Source organism: Phocoena sinus, chromosome 13, assembly GCF_008692025.1.
Source record: "Phocoena sinus isolate mPhoSin1 chromosome 13, mPhoSin1.pri, whole genome shotgun sequence".
In the NCBI taxonomy this organism is placed as follows: Eukaryota; Metazoa; Chordata; class Mammalia; order Artiodactyla; family Phocoenidae; genus Phocoena; species Phocoena sinus.
This window is the reverse complement of record NC_045775.1, coordinates 48,978,356-48,999,920: the sequence shown is the minus strand read 5'-3', so window position 1 is coordinate 48,999,920 and position 21,565 is coordinate 48,978,356. Positions and strand designations below refer to the sequence as shown.

Here is a 21,565-nt window from a genome sequence, read left to right as displayed (position 1 = left end):
AGAATCACAGACTTTTCCAGCAAGAAGGAACTTTTGAGATCACTTAGAGTCCCACATTTTATACAGTAAATAGCCAAAGTCCACATAGGTTAAACGATTTTCTGAAAACTGTAATTCTGTTCAGTGTCAGAGCTGGGACCAGAACCTGGTTTCCTGACTTCCAGTCTAGCACAAGTCCCAGTAATCAAACACGTGTTTGTAAAAATCAGAGGTTTCCAATGGTATACTTGTCACTCCAGATGTTGACATGAAGAACTGTTCTTCTCTATCTGTGAGGGCCATCACCTTCGACTTAGCAGGAGCTTTGGGGCAGAAACACATGGCGCATGATGGGGTCAAGGAGCTGAACAATCAAGTACCACTTAGTCCTGGTACTAAGTGAGAGGTATTGGCCTCATGTCCTGAGAAGTCAGTAAAGTATTTCTTGAAGGGTTATTACAAAAGGAACACTAACCTAGGTTCTGTGAGGAATACAAAAGAAGGAAGAGAAGTATACCTTCCTAAAGTCTCAAGGAGTTCTTTCTAGTTCAGAATATAAGACAACACAAGTGAAACTTGAGTGCTCATGTGTGTAAAATACACATTAGAAGCTAAAGGAATATAGAAACAGAGATCAGTGCAGATCAGAATCATCAAGAAAGGCTGCAGGTAAGAGCAGGGATGTAGGCTTTGTGTGAAAAAACATGCTTCTGATCAACAAAGGGGTGGCCTTCCATAAATAAAAAGACGGGAACAAACCCTGACTTTAGTTAAAGTGCTTCAACTTCCTTCACTAGTGACACTGGGAGATGCAGCCAAATGAATGGTACTACTCACTGGCAAAACCATCACTCAGTATCATTTCTGGTAATACTATTTTAATTTAAAGAATTTTTAAACCAAACCAGTACACTTGATTTCTATTTCTTGTACAAAGTACAATATTAGCACTAAAGCATTTTCTTTCATCTTTTGTCTAAAATAAAGATTTTTAAAAATATCTTACTAAAACAGAGATGATGTAAAGAAGTACCTAAAAAATCCCAGATTTTTTTAAAATGAGATTTTTCCACAGATGAAGTTGGGATTGTTTTTCTTTCAATAAAAATGTTGAAAATCATGAAAGAAAGAAGGTAAAGGGTGTACACATCAAGAATCTTCAAAATTCTATATTTGGAGAGTATCAGATGAATTATCAAGAAATGGCCAAAATGCTATTAAAATACAGGGAAAGTGATGAGAAGAATCAAAATAATCTACAATAGGCCATTCGGACTCTCAATGGGGCTTTTTTTTTCTTTTTTTTTTTGCGTTATGCGGGCCTCTCACTGTTGTGGCCTCTCCCGTTGTGGAGCACAGGCTCCGGGCACGCAGGCTCAGCGGCCATGGCTCACGGGCCCAGTGCTCCGCAGCTGTGGGATCTTCCCGGACCGGGGCAAGAACCCATGTCCCCTGCATCGGCAGGCGGACTCTCAACCACTGCGCCACCAGGGAAGCCCAATGGGGCTATTTTTAAAGAAAAACATTGCTTGATCCCACTATGAATATTATTTTGGGAAATTTTTCCCAAAAAACCCAACAAAATAAAAACATTCCAGAACATCAATTGTGTCCCCAATTGGCTATCCAGGACATGACTTTTTTTTTTTTGAGGTACGCAGGCCTCTCACTGTTGTGGCCTCTCCCGTTGCGGAGCACAGGCTCCGGATGCGCAGGCTCAGAAGCCATGGCTCACGGGCCCAGCCGCTCTGCCACGGCATGTGGGATCTTCCTGGACTGGGGCACGAACCCATGTCCCCTGCATTGTTAGGCGGACTCTCAACCACTGCGCCACCAGGGAAGCCCCAGGACATGACTTTTGATTATTATCCTTGTCAGAACTTTTCCATTCCACCGTAACTAAGAAGGCTGCTGTTTTTATCCAATACTTCTTTGACTCTACTTCCCAATTTTACCTCAATCCTAACAACCCTATTGCTTTGACAAAGGCTGTACAAATGTCAACTTTTCTTGCCTTTTTCTCTTGCCAAATATTCAACAACATCTTCCCTCTCTAATTTTGAATCTTTTTTTTCCCACTTATTTTTTTTTGTTCATTAAATAGCTTACTGCTGAAGTTCCTTTCTCCATAGTTTAAATTCAAAACACACATGAAGAGAGAACTAACGTTTTAAAACAATAAACCAAGAAAACTTTCTGGAAATAAAAGGCTTATTTTATATATCAAAAGGGCCCCATCAGATATCTGGGAAAACTGATACACAATGATCTACTTTAAAACATATCCTGGTAAAATGATTAGACACTATTAATAAAGGAAAAAATCCTAAAGAGATCATGGCAAAAAGGACAAATAACATACAATAGTAAGTATTAAACTGGCAGCAGACTTATTAAAAGCAAACTGCAAACAAGGCAAAAATAGATCAGCCTTTCCAAGAAATTCAAGGAAAAAAAGTATGAACTAAATATTTAAAATCCATCCAAGCTATCCTTCAGGCATCAATGCTATTGCAAACGTTTTATACATGCAAGGGAATGCTATACCCATGGGTACTTCTTGAACAATCTACTAGAAGATTAGTTTCAAACAATCAAAAGATGAGTAACTTTGGCAAAAGGACAGAAGTGTGAGCATTTAATATAATTATCTCCAACACTAAAAAGACAAGGCTAGGGATAAATGAAGAACATACAAATGATATATATTCTGACAAAGTAGTACAACTTCAAGACAACAGTAAGGAAAGGAGGAAAGTAAAATAAACTCACTGATAGTGAACTTATTAAAGTTGTGGTAAAAAAAAAAAATACCACAAAAGACTATCATAGTAGTACTAAAAAGTTAAACACAGAAGAGTGGGCTCAAAGTATCTTTAAAAGGTGTAAATACCAAGATTATCACTACAACAAAAATATAAACTTTCATAAACAGACTCCTCCACAAAAAAACTTAAAAGAATATAAGATCAAAGAAAACACATAAAAAACACAACAAACATAATTATGAATATTTACCAAATGGCACAGCAATGATCTTTATAAAACAGAAACTACAGCAGAATCAAGGAGACCAACAGAAACACATTAACCATTGACGGCTTAAATACCACTCTCAGTACAAAATAGATCAAGTGAACAAAAACTAAAAGAAGATATAGAAGACATAAATAATACAGTCAATAAGGTAGATCTTCTGGAAAGATATTAAACTTTACACTATGAAAATAGAGACTATATTTTCCTCAAGAAAACATGGAAGACTGACAAAAACTGATCCTCTTCTAAGTCATGATAAAAGCTTCAGTGCATTCCAAATAAAATTATTATAAACAATACTCTGACCATCTTGTCACAAGTCTAGATTTTAATAACCAAAAATTTTAAAGAGGACTTTCTACATGAAAACTTAAAAACCTTCTACTGCACTGCTTTTTGATGAAGAAATACAAACATTCTAAAAAATAAAGATAATAAAAACACTACATATCAAAATCCATGAAGTAGAAATATAAAGCAGTGACCAGAGGAAAAATCATGGCCTTAAACACCTACAGAAGTAAAAAAATTTTAAATGAATATAAATGAATTAGATCCCAAATTGAAGATCAAGAAAAAAGAACAAAAGGGTCAAATTAAAAGAGCACAAGAAAAGATATAACAAAGGCAAAATCAGAAATTAATGAAATAGAAAAGAAAAAACAATATATCTCATTAATAAATCAAAATCCAAGTTTGCTGAAAAATTAACATAATGGACAAACTAGCTACTTTCATCAAGGTAAAAAAAAGAAGAAGAAAAAGCAAAAATAAAATAAAAAATACCTAGAAGGAAACAATCATTGAAGGGGAAGAAATTTAAAAGTCCTAAGAGAGTACAATGCAGACCACCAAATAAATTTGAGAAACTAGACAAAACTGCTAACTACTAAAATTGACCCAACTAGAGATTAAAGAGCTTAACAATCAATTTCCATGGGAAAAAATTGAGAGTTACAAGAAATGTCCTCAGCAGAACCAGAGAATTTCACATTCAAAAAAAAAAAAAAAAAAAAAAAATGGTGCCAATATAGTAGAAATAGTTCTGGAACACAGAAAATGAAAGTAAACCTCAAATTCTTTTTATGAAGCAAGTTGAATGTTGATACCTGAATCTGATAAAAAAAAATAGCACAAAAACAGATAATTACAGGCCAATATCACTTATAAATACCAATACGAAAATACTACATAAAATATTACTGAACACACTTCAGTACCATATTAGGTAAATAATATACCATAACAAAGTGAGATTTATTCCTGGAAAGTACAGTTGGTTCAATATTAGAAGCACAGCAATGTATTATACCATATTAACTGACCTGAGAAAAACGTGATAATTTCCGTACACGCTAAACAATCACTGGACAAAATTCAATACCTATTCCATACAAACAAAACATCCATTCAAGAACAGAGGAACTGGTGATTATTTCCTTAATATAACTATAAAGACACACACACACTCACATACACATATATGCAGATATGCCTTAGTCCTAAAGCCAGTATCAATCACATTTAGTGGGGTACTACTTTAGGCATTTCCAATAAGATCAAGAAGAGGAAAGGATGGTCACGAACTTCACTACAACTTACTATATACTGGATGCATATTAGGGAAAACAAATCAGAAATATAAGAAGTGGAAAAGAAGGAAACCTATTATCTCCTTGTATGTGATATACAGTTTCCTAAGGAAACCCTGGAGAATCATTACTAAAACTACCCCAAATTCAATAAATTAACAGGATATAAAATGAATGCATAAAAATCAATAACTTTCATATACACAAACAATAATCACTTAGAAGATAAAATGGTAGACTAAAACTGCACTGACAGTACAAACAAAAATGGTTTAATATTTAGGAATAAGTGTAACAAGAAATATGTAAAACTAATATGAGGAAAGCTTTAAAATACCTCAGAAGATACAAAAGTAAAAATTGGTGAAATTCAAAAACACTCCCTGTTGTTGAATAGAATATCTATAATCATAAAGATGTCAGGTTTTCCCTAAATTAATTTAACAAAATTCCAATGAAAATGCTACACAACAAAATATAGAAAAATATGAATAGCTAGAATTTCACTGAAAAAGAAAATCTACGAGGCACTACCAGCCCTACCAGATATTAAAATACACTACAAAGCCTCAGAAATTAATGCACTAGTATGGCAATGAAGCATAAATAGACAGTCAAACCAGAAGGATTCAATGGAAAGTACATGAATAGATTCAAGTATGTATGGAAATTTAGTATATAATAAAGGTGGCAATAATATCACTGAAGCAAAGTTTTTTATTTTTAATAAATATTGTTGAAAACTTGGAAAATCATTTAGGAAAAGATAAAATTTGGTTGATACCTCCTGTCATGTAAAAGAATAATCTCTTAAGTGAAAAAGAGATTTAAATGTAAAGAATGAAATCATATAATAAAATTCATATACACCTGTCTGTAGAACAAGGTTACTAACCATGACTCAATATCCATAGTAAATGAAAGACTGATAAATTTGACCACATTAAAAATTTTTAAATTTATCTTCTACATGACAATAAAACAACACAAGTATAATCAAAGAAGAAAAGCCAAATTGGGAGGAAATATCTGCAAAATATGTAATAGATTAATGGCTAATATAATTCATATCTAAAGAACTCTTCAAAATCAAGGAATAAAAAAAATATTAGAAAAATGGGCAAAAGACATGAGCAGACAATTCACAATAAATAAATAAATAAATTTAAAAAACTGGTCCTTTTTACTTACAGCAATGAGGGAATACAACACCTGGATTTATGCTCCCACTTCATGTGGGATAAATAAAACAATATCTTAAAAAACCTACTACTGGATATAACCACGCATCTACTATAATGGCTTAAATGTTTAAAACTAATGAAACCAAGTGGTGGCAAGATATGGGGCAACTGGAATTACCCACGTTGCTGATGGGAAGGTATAATGGTACAATCACTCTGGAAAACAGTGTGGCTGTTTCTTTTAAAGTTAAACATACACTTCCACACAATCTGGAAATTCCACTCCTAGTTATTTACCCGGAAGAAGTTAAAATATATACCTATACAAAAACCTGTACATGAATGTTTATACATCTTCATTCATAATGGTCAAAAACTGGAAACAACACAAACATCTATCCAGAGGTAAACAGATAAAGAAACTGCAGTAGTTTCCAATAGACTACTACCTATCATTAAAAAGGAATGAACTACTAACGAACTACAGCATGGATAAATCTCAGAAATATTATGCTAAGTAAAGGAAGCCAGACACAAAGAGTAAAAAGCTATAATTCCATTTATATGACATCCCTAAAAATGCAAAAAAAAAAAAAAAAAATAGGGGCAGAAATCATTTCCTCAGGGTGAGAAAAGGGGACTGACTGACAGAATTTCTGAGGATGATAGAAATGCTCTGTCTTGATTATAGTAGTGGTTATATGATATACATGTGTCAAAACACATCAAACTATACATTTAAAAGGATGAATTTTACTGTTTGTAAATTATACTTCAATAAACCTAACCTTAAAAAAGTATGCAGACTTTTAAAGGCTTTTAATATATATTTCCAAATTGCCCTTCCATTAACTTAATTTCTTCTACTACTCCCATTTAATTTACATTCCCACTGGCATTCTACAAGTGTCCGCACCCTCATCAGCCTCAATATCATCAGATTATTATTTCAGACTTTTCCTATTTGATAAGTTATTTTAAAATGTTGCCTCACTGTTTTGATCTGCATATCTCTTAGTTTTTAGTAATGGGGAACTTTTTTTCATTTATTTCTCAGGTAGTCGTATTTCTTTTCTGCTCATTCTTTTAAATCATTATTTTAAGAAATTACTTGGTGTTTTTCTTATTAATTTTCTTAAAGCTGGTTATATATCCTAAAATATTTGTCATATACTTCCCAGATTTTCACTTGCCTTTCATTTTTCAATTTTTTTAATATACAGATATCTTAAAATTTGAAATTTCACAATATTTTCTACGATTTTGGGGGTATTTTTATTTAGAAATTTCTTTCCTCATGTACAGTTCAGTTAAATATTCAGCTAAATGTTTTCTGATTAGTTATAGACTCAATTTTTTAACTCTTTAAATCTCTGTTGATACAGTGGCTACTAGCCACATGTGGTTTTGTAAATGTAAACCAATTAAAATTAAGTTGTTTTTTTTTTTTTAAAGAAGATATTGGGGGTAGGAGTTTATTATTAATTTATTTATTTTTGCTGTGTTGGGTCTTCGTTTCTGTGTGAGGGCTTTTTCTAGCTGTGGCAAGCGGGGGCCACTCTTCATCACGGTGCGTGGGCCTCTCACTATCGTGGCCTCTCTTGTTGCGGAGCACAGGCTCCAGATGCGCAGGCTCAGTAGTTGTGGCTCACGGGCCTAGTTGCTCCGTGGCATGTGGAATCCTCCCAGACCAGGGCTCGAACCCGTGTCCCCTGCATTGGCAGGCAGATTGTCAACCACTGTGCCACCAGGGAAGCCGAAAATTAAGCTTTTTTCCTAGGTTTCTTCTAGTTGTATGGTTTCAGGTCTTACATTTAAGTCTTTAATCCATTTTGAGTTTATTTTTGTGTATGGTATAAGAGTCCAATTTCATTCTTTTGCATGCGTATACCCCATTTTCCCACCACCATTTATTGATGAACTATCTTTACCCCATCGAATATTCTTGGCACCCCTGTCAAAAATTAGTTGATCGTATATGCATGGCTCTCTATTCTGTTCCATTGGGCTATGTCTGTTTTTATGCCAATAGCATACTGCTTTGATTACTATAGCATTGTAATATAGTTTGATTCAGCATGTGTAATGCCTCCAGCTTTGTTCTTTCTCAAGATTGCTTTGGCTATTCAGGGTCTTTTGTGGTTCCATACACATTTTAGGATTGGTTTTTTATTTCTGTGAAAAATGCCATTGGAATTTTGGTAGGAATTCCATTGAATCCATTGATTGCTTTGGGTAGTACAGACATTTTAATAATGTTAATTCTTCTAATCCTTGAGAACCAGCCTTGGCAATGATTTTTTGCAATTGAAACCAAAAGCATAGGTAACAAAAACAAAAATAAATAAGTAGGACTAACCAAAAGCATAGGTAACAAAAACAAAAATAAACAAGTAGGACTAACCAAAAGCATAGGTAACAAAAACAAAAATAAACAAGTAGGACTACATCAAACTAAAATGATTCTGCACAACCAAGGAAACCATCAACAGAATGAAAAGGCAACCTATGGGATGGGAGAAAATACTTGCAGACTACATATCTGATAAGGGGTTAATATCTAAAATACATAAGAACTCATATAACTCACTCGCAAGACAAAATAACCCAATTCAAAAATGGGCAAAGAACCTAAAGAGACACTTTTCCAAAGAAGACAAATGGCCAACTAGTATATGAAAACGTGCTCAACATTATTAATCATCAGGGAAATTAAAAATTAATACCACAATGAGACAACACCTCATGCCTGTTAGAATGGCTATCAGAGATAACAAGTGTTGTTGAGGGTATGGGAGAAAAGGGAGCCCTTGTACACTGTTGGTGGGAATGTAAATTGGTACAGTCATTATGGAAAACTGTATGGAGGTTCCTCAAAAAAAAAAAAAAACATTAAAAATTGAACTACCATATGATGCAGCAATCCACTTCTGGGTATATATCTAAAGGAAAAGAAATCATTATCTTGAAGAGATATCTGTATTCCCATGTTACTGCAGCATTATTAAAAACAGCCAAGATCATAAATGACCTTAGTGTCTGCTGATGGATAAATGGATAAAGAAAATGTGGTATATATATATGCCATGGAGTATTATTCAGTCATAAAAAAGAAAGAAATATGCCACTTGCAACAACATGGGTGAACCTAGAGGGCATTATGCTAGAGGATATCATGCTGAGTGAAATAAACCAAGACACACTGAAAGACAAATACTGTATGATCTCAGTTATATGTGGCATATACAAAAGTGAAACTTATAAATCAGAGTGTAGAACAGTGGTACCAGGGGCTGGGGTGTGGAAGAAATGGGGAGATGCTGGTCAAAGGGTACAAACTTTTAGTTAGAAGATGAGTAAGTTCTGGGGATCTAATGCCCAACATGGTGACTATAGTTAATAATGCTGTAAACTTCAAATTTGCTAAGAGTAGGTCTTAAGTGTTCTCACCACAAAACAAAACAGAAGGTAACTATGTGATCTATGTGTTAACTTGATTAATCACTTCACAATATATAGTATAATAAATCATCACTTTGTATACCTTAAATAAATCATGTTGTACAACCTAAACACATGCAATTTTTGTCAACTAAACCTCAATAAAGCTGGGGAAGAAATCAAGATGAAAAAAATTGCTAATCAGAATCAAGTTAAATTTAAAATTCAGTTCTTCGGTCACACTAGTCTCACTATTTAAGACTATTTTTTAGACCAGTTTCAAATTCAATTTTACTAAATGTAGAGCAATTTAGGTAAAACTGAGTGGAAGGTACAGTAAGTTCTCATACACCACTCTCCCCTCCTCCAAAATATAGCCTCGCACACTACCAACATCCCACACCATGGTATTACATCTGTTACAACGGATGAACCTACACCAATACGTCATTATCACCAAAAGTCTACAGTTTACGTTAGGGTCCACTTGTGGTGTTAAATATTCTATGGCTTTTTTTTTTTTTTCTCTTTTGCGGTATGTGGGCCTCTCACTGTTGCGGCCTCTCCCATTGCGGAGCACAGGCTCCGGACGCGCAGGCTCAGCAGCCATGGGTCACGGGCCCAGCCGCTCCGCGGCATGTGGGATCTTCCCAAACCGGGGCACGATCCCGTGTCCCCTGCATCGGCAGGCGGACCGTCAACCACTGCACCACCAGGGAAGCCTGTGCTCATTTCTTTTTAATGTAGAGTACTATTGTATTGTCCAGATGAACCACAGTTTATTTAACTATTAAAGGACATCTTTATTCAAGTTTTGGCAACTATGAATAAATCTGCTATAAACATCTGTGTGTAGGTACTTCTGTGGATATAAGTTTTCCACTCCTTTGGGTAAATACCAAGGAATTTAACTACCAGATCATATGTTAGAGTATGTTCAGTTTTGTAAGAAACTGCCAAACTGTCTTCCACAGTGGCCATAGCACCAGCAATGAATGAGAGCTCCTGTTGCTCCACATCTTCACCAGCATTTGGTATTGTACTACCCACACTGCCAGTGCTTAACAGCCATGTGTGGCTAATGGCTCCCATACTGGACAGTAACATACAGGATATTTCCATCATCACAAAAGTTGTATCGGCAATGCTGCTCTGTTTAAAACTTAATTGTTTATACATGGAAGAAGAACTAAGGTGACAGCCTTTTTTTTTTTTCTCTGCATAAATCCATCCCTTCTCTCATTGCATTTTGATGGTTTTTGCTTATATTTGCTCAGAAGTTCAAATCCCTGCTCAGTCACTATATGTCCATTAATAAATTATTTACCCCCTGCCCCCAGTCTCAGCTTCTTCATCCTAATCATTTATCAGGTTAGTGCATTAAATTAGATAAGATAGGATAAATTACAACACTCATTATGTTAAGTCCTCATTTGCAAACTTTTGCCTGTTAGGAGTTTGTTTATTGAAGGTCTCAGTATGGTACTTTGAAGATCCTTACTGAAGGCAAAAGCTTAATACTGTATTTACCTGATGTGGATTTCTGTAACCCAAAAGTAGATTCGCTGCTTTTATATCAGCATGAACATATTCATTTTCGTGTATATATTCCAGTACATCCAACTGTGAAAAGAAAGATATAAGGTTATACTGATGTCTATTTAGAACTCCAGATCAACCTGAACATTGTGAATAGAGAATAACATGTATTTTTTCACATTAACAATGACAAAATGATGTATTTCACAATTATGCATTTATCTATTCTAAAATGATCATATGTGCTGGTCGCTCATCCTGGGAAAAAGGTGAATAAAAGGATCCTCAAATATCAAGTGTTTTAAATGCACCTCTGATGGAGAGGAAGCCAAGACTCGACAATGCCTATGCTCCTGACAGCACGGTGCCCAAATCACACTGTGCAGAGGAAAATTATGATAAAATCAGAGACCTAAAGTGAAATAATCATGACGCCCACTCAACAATCCCTCGCCCAAGCAATAATTATAAATAAGTTTTGGGGGCTCCCAGAACAAAATCCCACGTCCAGGATTACAGAGAAAGGCATTCTCCCTCTAGAGTAACAGAAAACACCTACGCTTCATCTCTGAAACCCTTGAGACTTACATGTTACCTATGCCTAGTGCTCAATAAACATTTGTTGGCTGGCTAGAGGATGGATGGGAAAATTAATGAGTTCTGTTTGCCACATCCCAACCTGGCATGAGTAGCCGCATTCTATCTAAAGTGGAAAAAATAAAATGGAGCTTAGGCAAACCAAACACAAACAAGATAAGACGAATACGTGGTATAAACAAAATGTGTGCATGGGTGCTATTAAGATTTCATTGCTTCTTATTTGGCAAAGTATATATTATTCATTGCCACACTAATTACTGCCACCATCCCAAACTCATAATAAAAACGTTATAGCACCCCCTTACCACCACATGTGTAGTATGGAAAATAATATATTTTGCCATACTTTGCATTGTTATAAATATAACTGACAAAAGAGAGGTTATTCTTATAGCAATGCAAGCTTGTTCTGATATGTATAACAAAGCTGTGAGAAAAAAAAAAATCAGACTGTAGAACCAAAGCCTAATTGAGTTTGTAGTGCCAAACACAGCACATTCTGTCACTTACAGAGCCCACTGTTATCAATTTCACCAAAATAGTATCTATGCTCAATAACTGACATTTCTAGGGCAATAATCCTTCATTCTCTGATAATTCCACAAAGGGCAACAATTTGTATGTTGTAACAAGTAAATAATCTGAAAATGGAGCATGGGAAATAAGTCATTCTTTCTTACCATTCGGATACCTAGCTGCAGGACAGTTGACTTTTTAAAAGTACCATTCTGGTCTGAGATCTTCTGCAAATCTATTCCCAGTCTTTCTATTACCATAAATCTGTAACTATAAGAAGGAGAAGTCAAAAGGAGATGTTAAAATAGCAATGCTGAAACTGTCTATTTATGAATTTGAAACAATGGAAAAATACCCCCAACTTAACAATAAAGAATGATGCAATCTGAACCATTAGAGAATGAATGTATGTTATATTGCCGTTCTTTTGCAGAAACATACTAAGTATTTACTTTGCAGTTAGTTTTTGAGTAGAAGAGCATTCTGTGCTGAACCACTCACACTGTCTTAGAACACGAAAAGAGAAGTCTTTCTAAATTAGTCTTGAACTTAATTCGTTTTGACTCCATCACCTTCTTCCATATGGCCTTGAGCAATTATTTTTCCATACAGAAGATTTTATTTATATTTGTTTCTTGACCTTATAAAATCATATTTACTTTCTCTATACATTTATAAACATGTGTTTTCCTAAATGTATGTCTTTTTTTTCTTTTCTGTTTGGGACCTCTCCCCGCCCCTTTTCTTCCCTTCATATCTGCCCCGATTCTATATCTATCTATGTATACACAAATACATACAGGAATTTTTGTATTTTTTTGACAAAAATGCAATCTAATTATATGAACTTTTCTGCATCATACTTTTTTCAATAATACCTCATTGAAATCCTTCCAAATCAACTGGTAGAGCTTTAATTGATTCCTTTAATGGGGTGCATAGTATTACATGATATAGATGTACCATGGTTTACTCAGCCATTCACTCCCCTATAGGTAGCCCTTTACTTTGTTTCAAGATTACTGTTTGTTCATTTTTTTAAAAAAATTATAGCATTTAAAGACCATTTAGGCAAAGCACTGACCTCTGAGCCTATCTTCTCACCTAGGAAAAGAAATATTATCACCTATCTTAAAAGGCTACTGAAAGAACAAAATGGGTACCTAACAAATGACATTTTTTTAAAAATCACTACTATTAATTATTTATATGTGATGACTAGCCATGTTTGGTGAGTTTAAAAACATTTCTACAAATTTTTGGTTGTGCCTCTCAAGAGATGGAGCTTAATTAGATCTCCTCTCTTGACTATGGGGTAGACTTAATGACTTGCTTCTAGCAAAGAGAATACAATAGAAATGATGGGCTATCACGTCTACAATTAGGTTATAAAAGGACTGTGACTTTCGTTTTGGACGCATGCTCTTGTGTGTGCTCTTTCTCCTCTCTCTCTTTCAATTACTGCAAGCCAGCTGCCATGCCTTTATGACACTCAGGCACCCTCTGGAGAGACCTACATGGTGAGGAAGTGAGGCCTGCCAACAATCACGTGAGAGAATTTAAAAGCTGATCCTCTTAGGCCTGCCAATAGCCACATGAGTGATTTTGAAAGCAGATCCTTCCCCAGTCGAGCCTTGAGAAGACTACAGCCCAAAAGACATCTGACTATATCCTCATGAGAAGTCCTGAGCAAGAACCATCTAGGGAAGCCATTTATACATAGATAACTGACCCACAGAAACTAAGATAATATTAGTTTGTCATTATAAGCCACCACATTTTAGGTCATTAGTTATATAGCAACAAATAACTAATAGACCACATGAGAAATAGTTACAGGACAATATTTGATTATAATAATTCCATTTTACCTTTTTCCCTTGAATTCAGCAATACCAGATCCATAAAACTGAGGAATTCCTAAATAATCAAGCTGTTTGAGTTCTATCCATTTTTTGACTGCAAAGACAAATTTCACAGGAAAAAAGGTATACTTTTTTAGAAAGGTATTTCTTACTTTTGCATAGATGCTTAAACTTATTTAGCTAACTTAAACAGAAATTAGACCTTCCTAAAAACATTTTTTAAAAATCAAATATATCTAGCTAATAGTTGCAAAGTCTATTTATCATTATAATTAACATAAAAACATACATGGATTTCTAACATTTTAAAATTTTAAATCAGTTATAACCAAAACAAAAATAGTCATAGTCACTCTACTCAATACTCTGTAATGACCTATATGGGAAAAGAATCTAAAAAAGAGTGAATATGTATATAATATATATATGTATATATGATTCACTTTGCTGTATAGCAGAAACTAACACAACATTGTAAATCCACTATACTCCAAAAAAATTTTTTTTAATATAAAAAATAAAATATGCAATAACAAACAGAAACAAAAATAGCATAGTCATAAAATGCATTGATATCATTTACACAAATGTTTCTATTCATTAAAAAAAATTAATTCCCTTACATGTTTGTTACATTTTTAAATATAAAATATGTTAACCACCAAAGGATCAGTAGAAAGACAGCTTTTTCTTCCATATTACTAAAAGTCTAAAGCCACAGTAGTCAAAATAAATAAATAAAAGTTGGGCAGAAAAATCATCTTACTCTGAAACTGTTGTACTGAAACTGTTTTGATTAAATTTTGTTTAAAAAAATCAAATCCACTTAATCAGGCAGCTTATTTAATTTTTCACTTCTCTACCATATATGCTTAATGTTTAAGACAGCTCTACTGATAAGCAATGAAGTCTAATGGATTCTGTTTGTCACTGTGACATAGTTTAAGCAGTTAGTAACGACTATAGTCTTAATGCTCAGAAGGTTTCGTTAAAGAAAACAAAGTTAATTATTGAGGTTAGACTCATCATTCTCTTTCCTAAACATAATGTAAAGGACCTTAATTATACTCATATCAATTTCCTTTAAGCTTTACTAGTCCATCTATATCATACAGTATTTATAACATGCTTTTTTTCTTCTTAGCTCTGCTCATATTTATTTCATATTCCAATCCTCTAACTGGTAGTTCTTACATCTGATATCCAGCTCCAATTAATTACTCAACATACAAATATTTTTTTTTTTTTTTTTTTTTTTTTTTTTTTAATGCGTTACGCGGGCCTCTCACTGTTGTGGCCTCTCCCGTTGCGGAGGACAGGCTCCGGACGCGCAGGCTCAGCGGCCATGGCTCACGGGCCCAGCCGCTCCGCGGCATGTGGGATCCTCCCAGACCGGGGCACGAACCCGTGTCCCCTGCATCGGCAGGCGGACTCTCAACCACTGCGCCACCAGGGAAGCCCCAACATACAAATATTTAACATTTTTAACTTATTTTCTAAATCATCTTAATGTTTAATCATTTCCATACACTATGCCCGAATCTATTCTATGGTCATTCCTTTTCTTTATAATCTACTGCCCATTTTATTGTCTTTTCCTTATATCCTTTTTATCCAAATGGTTTTTTGTGAAAGAAACAATTTCATTTTACTATCTTTTATACCTAGAGAACCCTTGGTAGCTTAGGTCAACAATCCAGCATTTTATGTAAAGTAAAAGAAATAACTTTTACTTGAAATATATAACCAATTATGTATATAATATCAAGATTTGTATACCATCTGTCTTGTTTTTATATAACAGTTAACTGTATCATTTTACAGTAAAAATTCCTAATTGAAAAGAATTTTCCATAAGGCCAGAAAAAGACAAAAATATTAACAGCCACTTTAGCAAACATATATATGGAAATAGCTTACTTTGCTAATTTTACTTACTACAGTCTCTTTTGGCCGCTCTTTGATAAAATTTAAGTTCTGAAAATAATGGGCCATTTTCCTGATATTCCTATAAAAGAAAAGAACAGTTAACTTTATTAGAAAAAAATTTTAAAGACGGAATTGGTATTTCAACTGTGAAAATGAGTATACATATGTAATATATAATAGTACTTGAATCACAAAAATCTCAGAAAAGCACTAAATAAACAAAGAACCTCATTTTTAACATTTTGTAATGCTATCTCTACACAGTCTTAGACATGAGAAAGTAGTCTTCTTATGGAAAGAACTTACTAAAAACACTGAGAACTGTACACGTACACAGACACTCAATGTGTACTAACATGTATAACAGGGTGGATACACTGCAAACTACCCTGGTGGTTCATTCATACATGAATCTTTACTGAGTGTCTACAATATTTTGTTCATAGTACTAGCCACAGGGGATACAAACAAAAATAAAACCTCATTCCTGCCTTTAAGGACTTTATCATCTAGAGTAGAGAGGAAAAGAAAGGCAGAAGACAGAGAGCTAGATAAGATACAAGGATGATAAATGTCAATGCAGAAGAACAAAATTCTCCAGTCTTTACATTTTAATAATGTGAAAATATATAATATTAGATGTATTGTTAATTAAAATTAAGAAAACTAAGGTGAGAAACATTTTTACAAAAATGAAATGAATAAAGCAGAAAATAAAAATGTCAAATATATGTGAAACACAAATTTAAGAGCAATACTTACCACTTTTATTACATGTCTTGCATCTTTATCTGGGTTATTTATGGGGAAAGCTGCAGAACAAAAGAGAATGAGGAAAACAATAGTTGTTCCCAATTACTGAATGCCTACTATATCTCAGACACTGGACTAAGAACCTCTTATGGTAGGTATCACCTCCATTTTATACAAGATGCTTCTAAGGTTTAACAAGTTGAATAATTTGTTCACTAAGTAGCAGCAGATTGGGGATTGAAACTCACGTGTGACACCACAGCCCACACTCTTTACCACAAACCATACTCAAATATTCAAACACGGAAACCAACAGATTACATCAATCACATAGATCCAAATGTAGGGGAACCTATTTTCTGGATATATAGCATTAAACCAAATAAATGATATATACTATAATCCATTGATTGAATTTTGCTAAATTAAAATCTATGATAATTCAGAAGTGAACACTGATTCATTTTACGTAGAAAGTTCAAAACAACTTCTACTTGGCAAAATTCTAAAATAAATCAAGTTAGAAAGAGAATAAAGTCTCTAAAAAATCATCTCCTGAGCCTAGCAATCAACTATTCCTAAATTAAAGAGTAGGTATCTCATAACATAAGCTCATTTCAATTTCAAGTTATCTTACTTCATTTTATTACTTACCATTTGCATTTTAGACACAGTAATCCAACTTAAGAAAATTCCACTGTTCAAATTCTTAAATCAAATCAATCGTTTCATCTACATTATCTAAATTATTAAAAGATTACTTTGTATTCAAATCTTAATAAGAGAAGTTGACACGTATATTTATTCATATTGTGAAGGTCTAGAATGTTGTCATTCAACTATTTACTCTTCATTCATTTATTCCTTTATTCATTCAACTAACCAATATTTATTTATCAAGAAGCTAGGAATAGGCAAGGCACTGTGTTAAGTGTTTGTCAGGATGATGTTTAAAGGAAACTGAAAGGATTCCCTCCATCCCCCCAGCAAAGTCGGCCACAACGTCCTATCCACTGTACACCACAAACCGTGGGGTGTTGCTCCAGAACCTTGATTCAGACATGTATGCTCCCCCATCCATTAAACACTAATGTCTCTGTCACTAACTCCGAGCTCTATCTTCAGTCTTGAAGCTGGGCAAGTAGAAGCCTTGTAGGCCAGTGGGGCGCAGCTCAACAACCATCAAAGAAATAAAGATCTGTAAGAGGCTGCTTAATCTTCAGTGGAATATGCAGATAGAATCTCTCGGTTTGGCATACAGATACCTTTGAGAGCAGTTTGTACCAAGTAGCATATTGGAAATGAAAGAAAATAGTGTGTTCCTCTCTTTGCTATTGTAGAAGACATATGAAGTCCCTTATAACCATAGTGTCATAACTATGAAAGAGAAAAGCATCCCTTTGTGTTCCCCAAAACACATGCTATTCCTTTTGGGATAGACTAGCCAAGCTGAACCCAAAGCCTGCACAACCTGTTCCTCCCCCAGCTTTGAAAGAGCTGATGGAAGCTATCTGGCTGGTCTGAGGAGCCGATTTTGCAGAAATGTCCAGGTGCTTACAGGAAGGATAATCAACAGTGAGAGGTGGAAGCGCACCTTGGCTGCCCAAGGTGCCCACTGCCCCACCACGGGTAAAGCCCAGGTACAGAATGTAGCCATCCTTTACCCGATTTCATCGAACAAGCCTCTGACAGGTCTCCCATGCTCTAGCTTTCTCCTGGCTTCAATCCGTCTTCTCCAGGATGACCCAGGGGGAACGGAGTCAAGATGACGGAGTAGAAGAACGTGGAGTTCACATCTCCTCACAAGTACACAAGTATGCATCAGAGCAATTCTCTGATGGGCGCTAGTGGGGGACCACTGACACCTAAGGGGATGGGAGGTGCCCCTGTATGACCAGGCCAGGGGTCGGGCCTGAGCTCCTGTGATGGGAGCGCCAAGTTCAAGCTGCTGGACTAACAGAGAACTTCAGGCCCTAGGGAATATTAATCAGTGTGAGCTCTCCCAGAGTTCCTCATCTCGGCACCAAGACCTGGCACCACCCAACTGCCTGCAAACTCCAGTGCTGGACATCTCAGGCCAAACAACCAGCAAGACAGGAACACAGCCATACTCATCAAAAAAAATGAGATGACAAAAAAATATGTTACAGACGAAGGAGCAAGGTAAAAACCTATAAGACAAAATAAATGAAGAGGAAATAGGCAAGCTCCCTAGAAAAGAATTCAGAGTAATGATAGTAAAGATGCTCCAAAATCTGGGAAATAGAATGGAGGCACGGATTGAGAAAATACAAGAAATGTTTAACAAGGACCTAGAAGAACTAACGAACAAACAGAGACGAACAACACAATAACTGAAGTGAAAACTACACTAGAAGGAACCAATAGCAGAATAACTGAGGCAGAAGAACAGATAAGTGAGCTGGATGATAGAATGATGGAAATATTTGCTAAGGAGCAGAATAAAGATAAAAGAATGAAAAGAAATGAGGACTGTCTAAGAGACCTTGCAGACAACATTAAACACACCAACAGTCAAATTATAGGTGTCCCAGAAGAAGAAGAGAAAGAGAAAGGGTCTGAGAAACTATTTGAAGAGATTATCCTCGAAAACTTCCCTAATATGCGAAAGGAAATAGCCACCCAAGTCAGGAAGCACAGAGAGTCCCATACAGGATGAACCCAAGGAGAAACATGCCACAATACCTATTAATCAAACTAACAAAAATTAAATTCAAAGAAAAAATATTAAAAGCAGCAAGGGAAAAGCAACAAAGAACATACAAGGGAATCCCCATAAGGTTATCAGCTGATTTATCAGCAGAAATTCTGGAGGCCAGGAGGGAGGGGCAGGATATATTTAAAGTGCTAAAAGGGAAACACCTACAACCAAGATTACTCTACCCAGCAAGGATCTCATTCAGGCTGATGGAGAAATCAAAAGCTTTACAGTTAAGCAAAAGCTAGGAGAATTCAGCACCACCAAACTAGCTTTACAGCAAATGCTAAAGGAACTTCTCCAGGCAGGAAACACAAGAGAAGAAAAAGACCTACAAAAACAAATGCAAAACAATTAAGAAAATGGTAATAGGAACATACATATCAATGACTACCTTAAATGTAAATGGATTAAATGCTCCAACCAAAAGACACAGGCTGGCTGAATGGATACAAAAACAAGACCCACATATATACTGTGTACAAGAGACCCACTTCAGACCTAGGGACACATACAGACCGAAAGTGAGGGGATGGAAAAAGATATTCCATGCAAAAAGAAATCAAAAGAAAGCCAGAGTAGCAATACTCATATCAGATGAATTAGACTAAAGACTGTTACAAGAGACAAGGAAGGACACTACACAATGATCCAGGGATCAATCCAAGAAGAAGCTATAATAATTGTAAATATTTATGCACCCAACATAGGGGCTCCTCAATACATAGGAAAATGCCAACAGCCATAAAAGGGGAAATCGACAGTAACACATTAATAGTGGGCAACTTTAACACCCCATTTACACCAATGGACAGATCATCCAGACAGAAAACTAATAAGGAAACACAGCTTTAATTGACACAATAGATCAGATAGACATAATTGATATTTATAGGACATTCCACCCAAAAGCAGCAGAATACACTTTCTTCTCAAGCACACATGGAACACTCTCCAGGACAGATCACTTCTTGGGTCACGAATCAAGCCTCAGTAAATTTAAGAAAATTTAAATCATATGGAGCATCTTTTCCAACCACAATGCTACAACGCCATGATTAGAAATCAATTACAGGAAAAAAAACTGGAAAAAACACAACCACATGGAGGCTAGACAATACACTGCTAAATAACCAAAAGATCACTGAAGACATCGAAGAGGAAACCAAAAAATACATAGAAATAAAGGGCAATGAAAACACGACAACCCAAAACCTATGGGATGCAGCAAAAGCAGTTCTAAGAGGGAAGTTTATAACAATACATTCCTACCTCAGGAAACAAGAAAAATCTCAAATAAACAACCTAACCTTATACCTAAGCAACTAGAGGAAGAAGAACAAACAAAACCCTAAGTTAGTAGAGGAAAGAAATCATAAAGATCAGAGCAGAAAGAAATGAAATAGAAATGAAGAAAACAATAGCATAAATCAATGAAAATAAAAGCTGTTTCTTTGAGAAGATAAACAAAATTGGTAAACCTTTAGCGAGACTCATCAAGTAAAAAAGGGAGAGGACTCAAATCAATGAAGCTAGAAATGAAAAAGGAGAAATTACAACTGACACCGCAGAAATACAAAGCATCCTAAGGGACTACTACAAGCAACTCTATGCCAATAAAATGGACAACCTGGAAGAAATGGGCAAATTCTTAGAAAGGTACAAACTTATAAGACTGAACCAGGAAGAAATAGAAAATATAAGCAGACCAATCTCACAAGTAATGAAATTGAAACTGCAATAAAAAACCTTCCAACAAACAGAAGTCCAGGACCAGATGGCTTCACAGGTGAATTCTATCAAACATTTAGAGAAGAGCTAACACCCATCCTTCTCAAACTCTTCCAAAAAATTGCAGAGGAAGGAACACTCCCATGCTCATTTAACAAGGCCACCATCACCCTGATACCAAAACCAGACAAAGATATCACAAAAAAGTAAAATTACAGACCAATATAACTGATGAATATGGACACAAAAATCCTCAACAAAATGCTAGCAAACAGAATCCAACAACACATTAAAAGGATCACACACCATGATCAAGTGGGATTTATCCCAGAGATGCAAGGATTCTTCAATATTCACAAATTAATCAACATGATACACCATATTAACGAATTAAAGAAAACTATATGATCATCTCAATAGATGCAGAAAAAGCTTTCAACAAAAGTCAACACCCATTTATGATAAAAACTCTCCAGAAAGTGGGCAGAGAGGGAACCTACCTGAACATAATAAAGGCCATATACAACAAACCCACAGCAAACATCATTCTCAATGGTGAAAAACTGAAAGCATTTCCTCTACGATCAGGAACAAGACAAGGATGTCTACTCTCGCCACTATTATTCAACATAGTTTTGGAAGTCCTAGCCATGGCAATCAGAGAAGAAAAAGAAATAA

At 35.2% G+C, this 21,565-nt stretch overlaps 1 protein-coding gene across 4 annotated transcripts in view; it reads right to left on the bottom strand.

The window, feature by feature from the left end:
• The window catches only part of VRK2 (VRK serine/threonine kinase 2), a 97,450-nt gene that overhangs the window by 39,472 nt on the left and 36,413 nt on the right, over positions 1-21,565 (bottom strand). For all 4 annotated transcript variants that reach the window (XM_032652936.1, XM_032652935.1, XM_032652933.1 and 1 more), the window contains 5 exons: positions 16,447-16,496; positions 15,694-15,763; positions 13,762-13,849; positions 12,055-12,160; positions 10,766-10,858 (listed from right to left, as the gene is read on the bottom strand). In XM_032652936.1, coding sequence (XP_032508827.1) covers positions 10,766-10,858; positions 12,055-12,160; positions 13,762-13,849; positions 15,694-15,763; positions 16,447-16,496 — 407 coding nt within the window. The remainder of the gene's footprint in view (positions 1-10,765; positions 10,859-12,054; positions 12,161-13,761; positions 13,850-15,693; positions 15,764-16,446; positions 16,497-21,565) is intronic.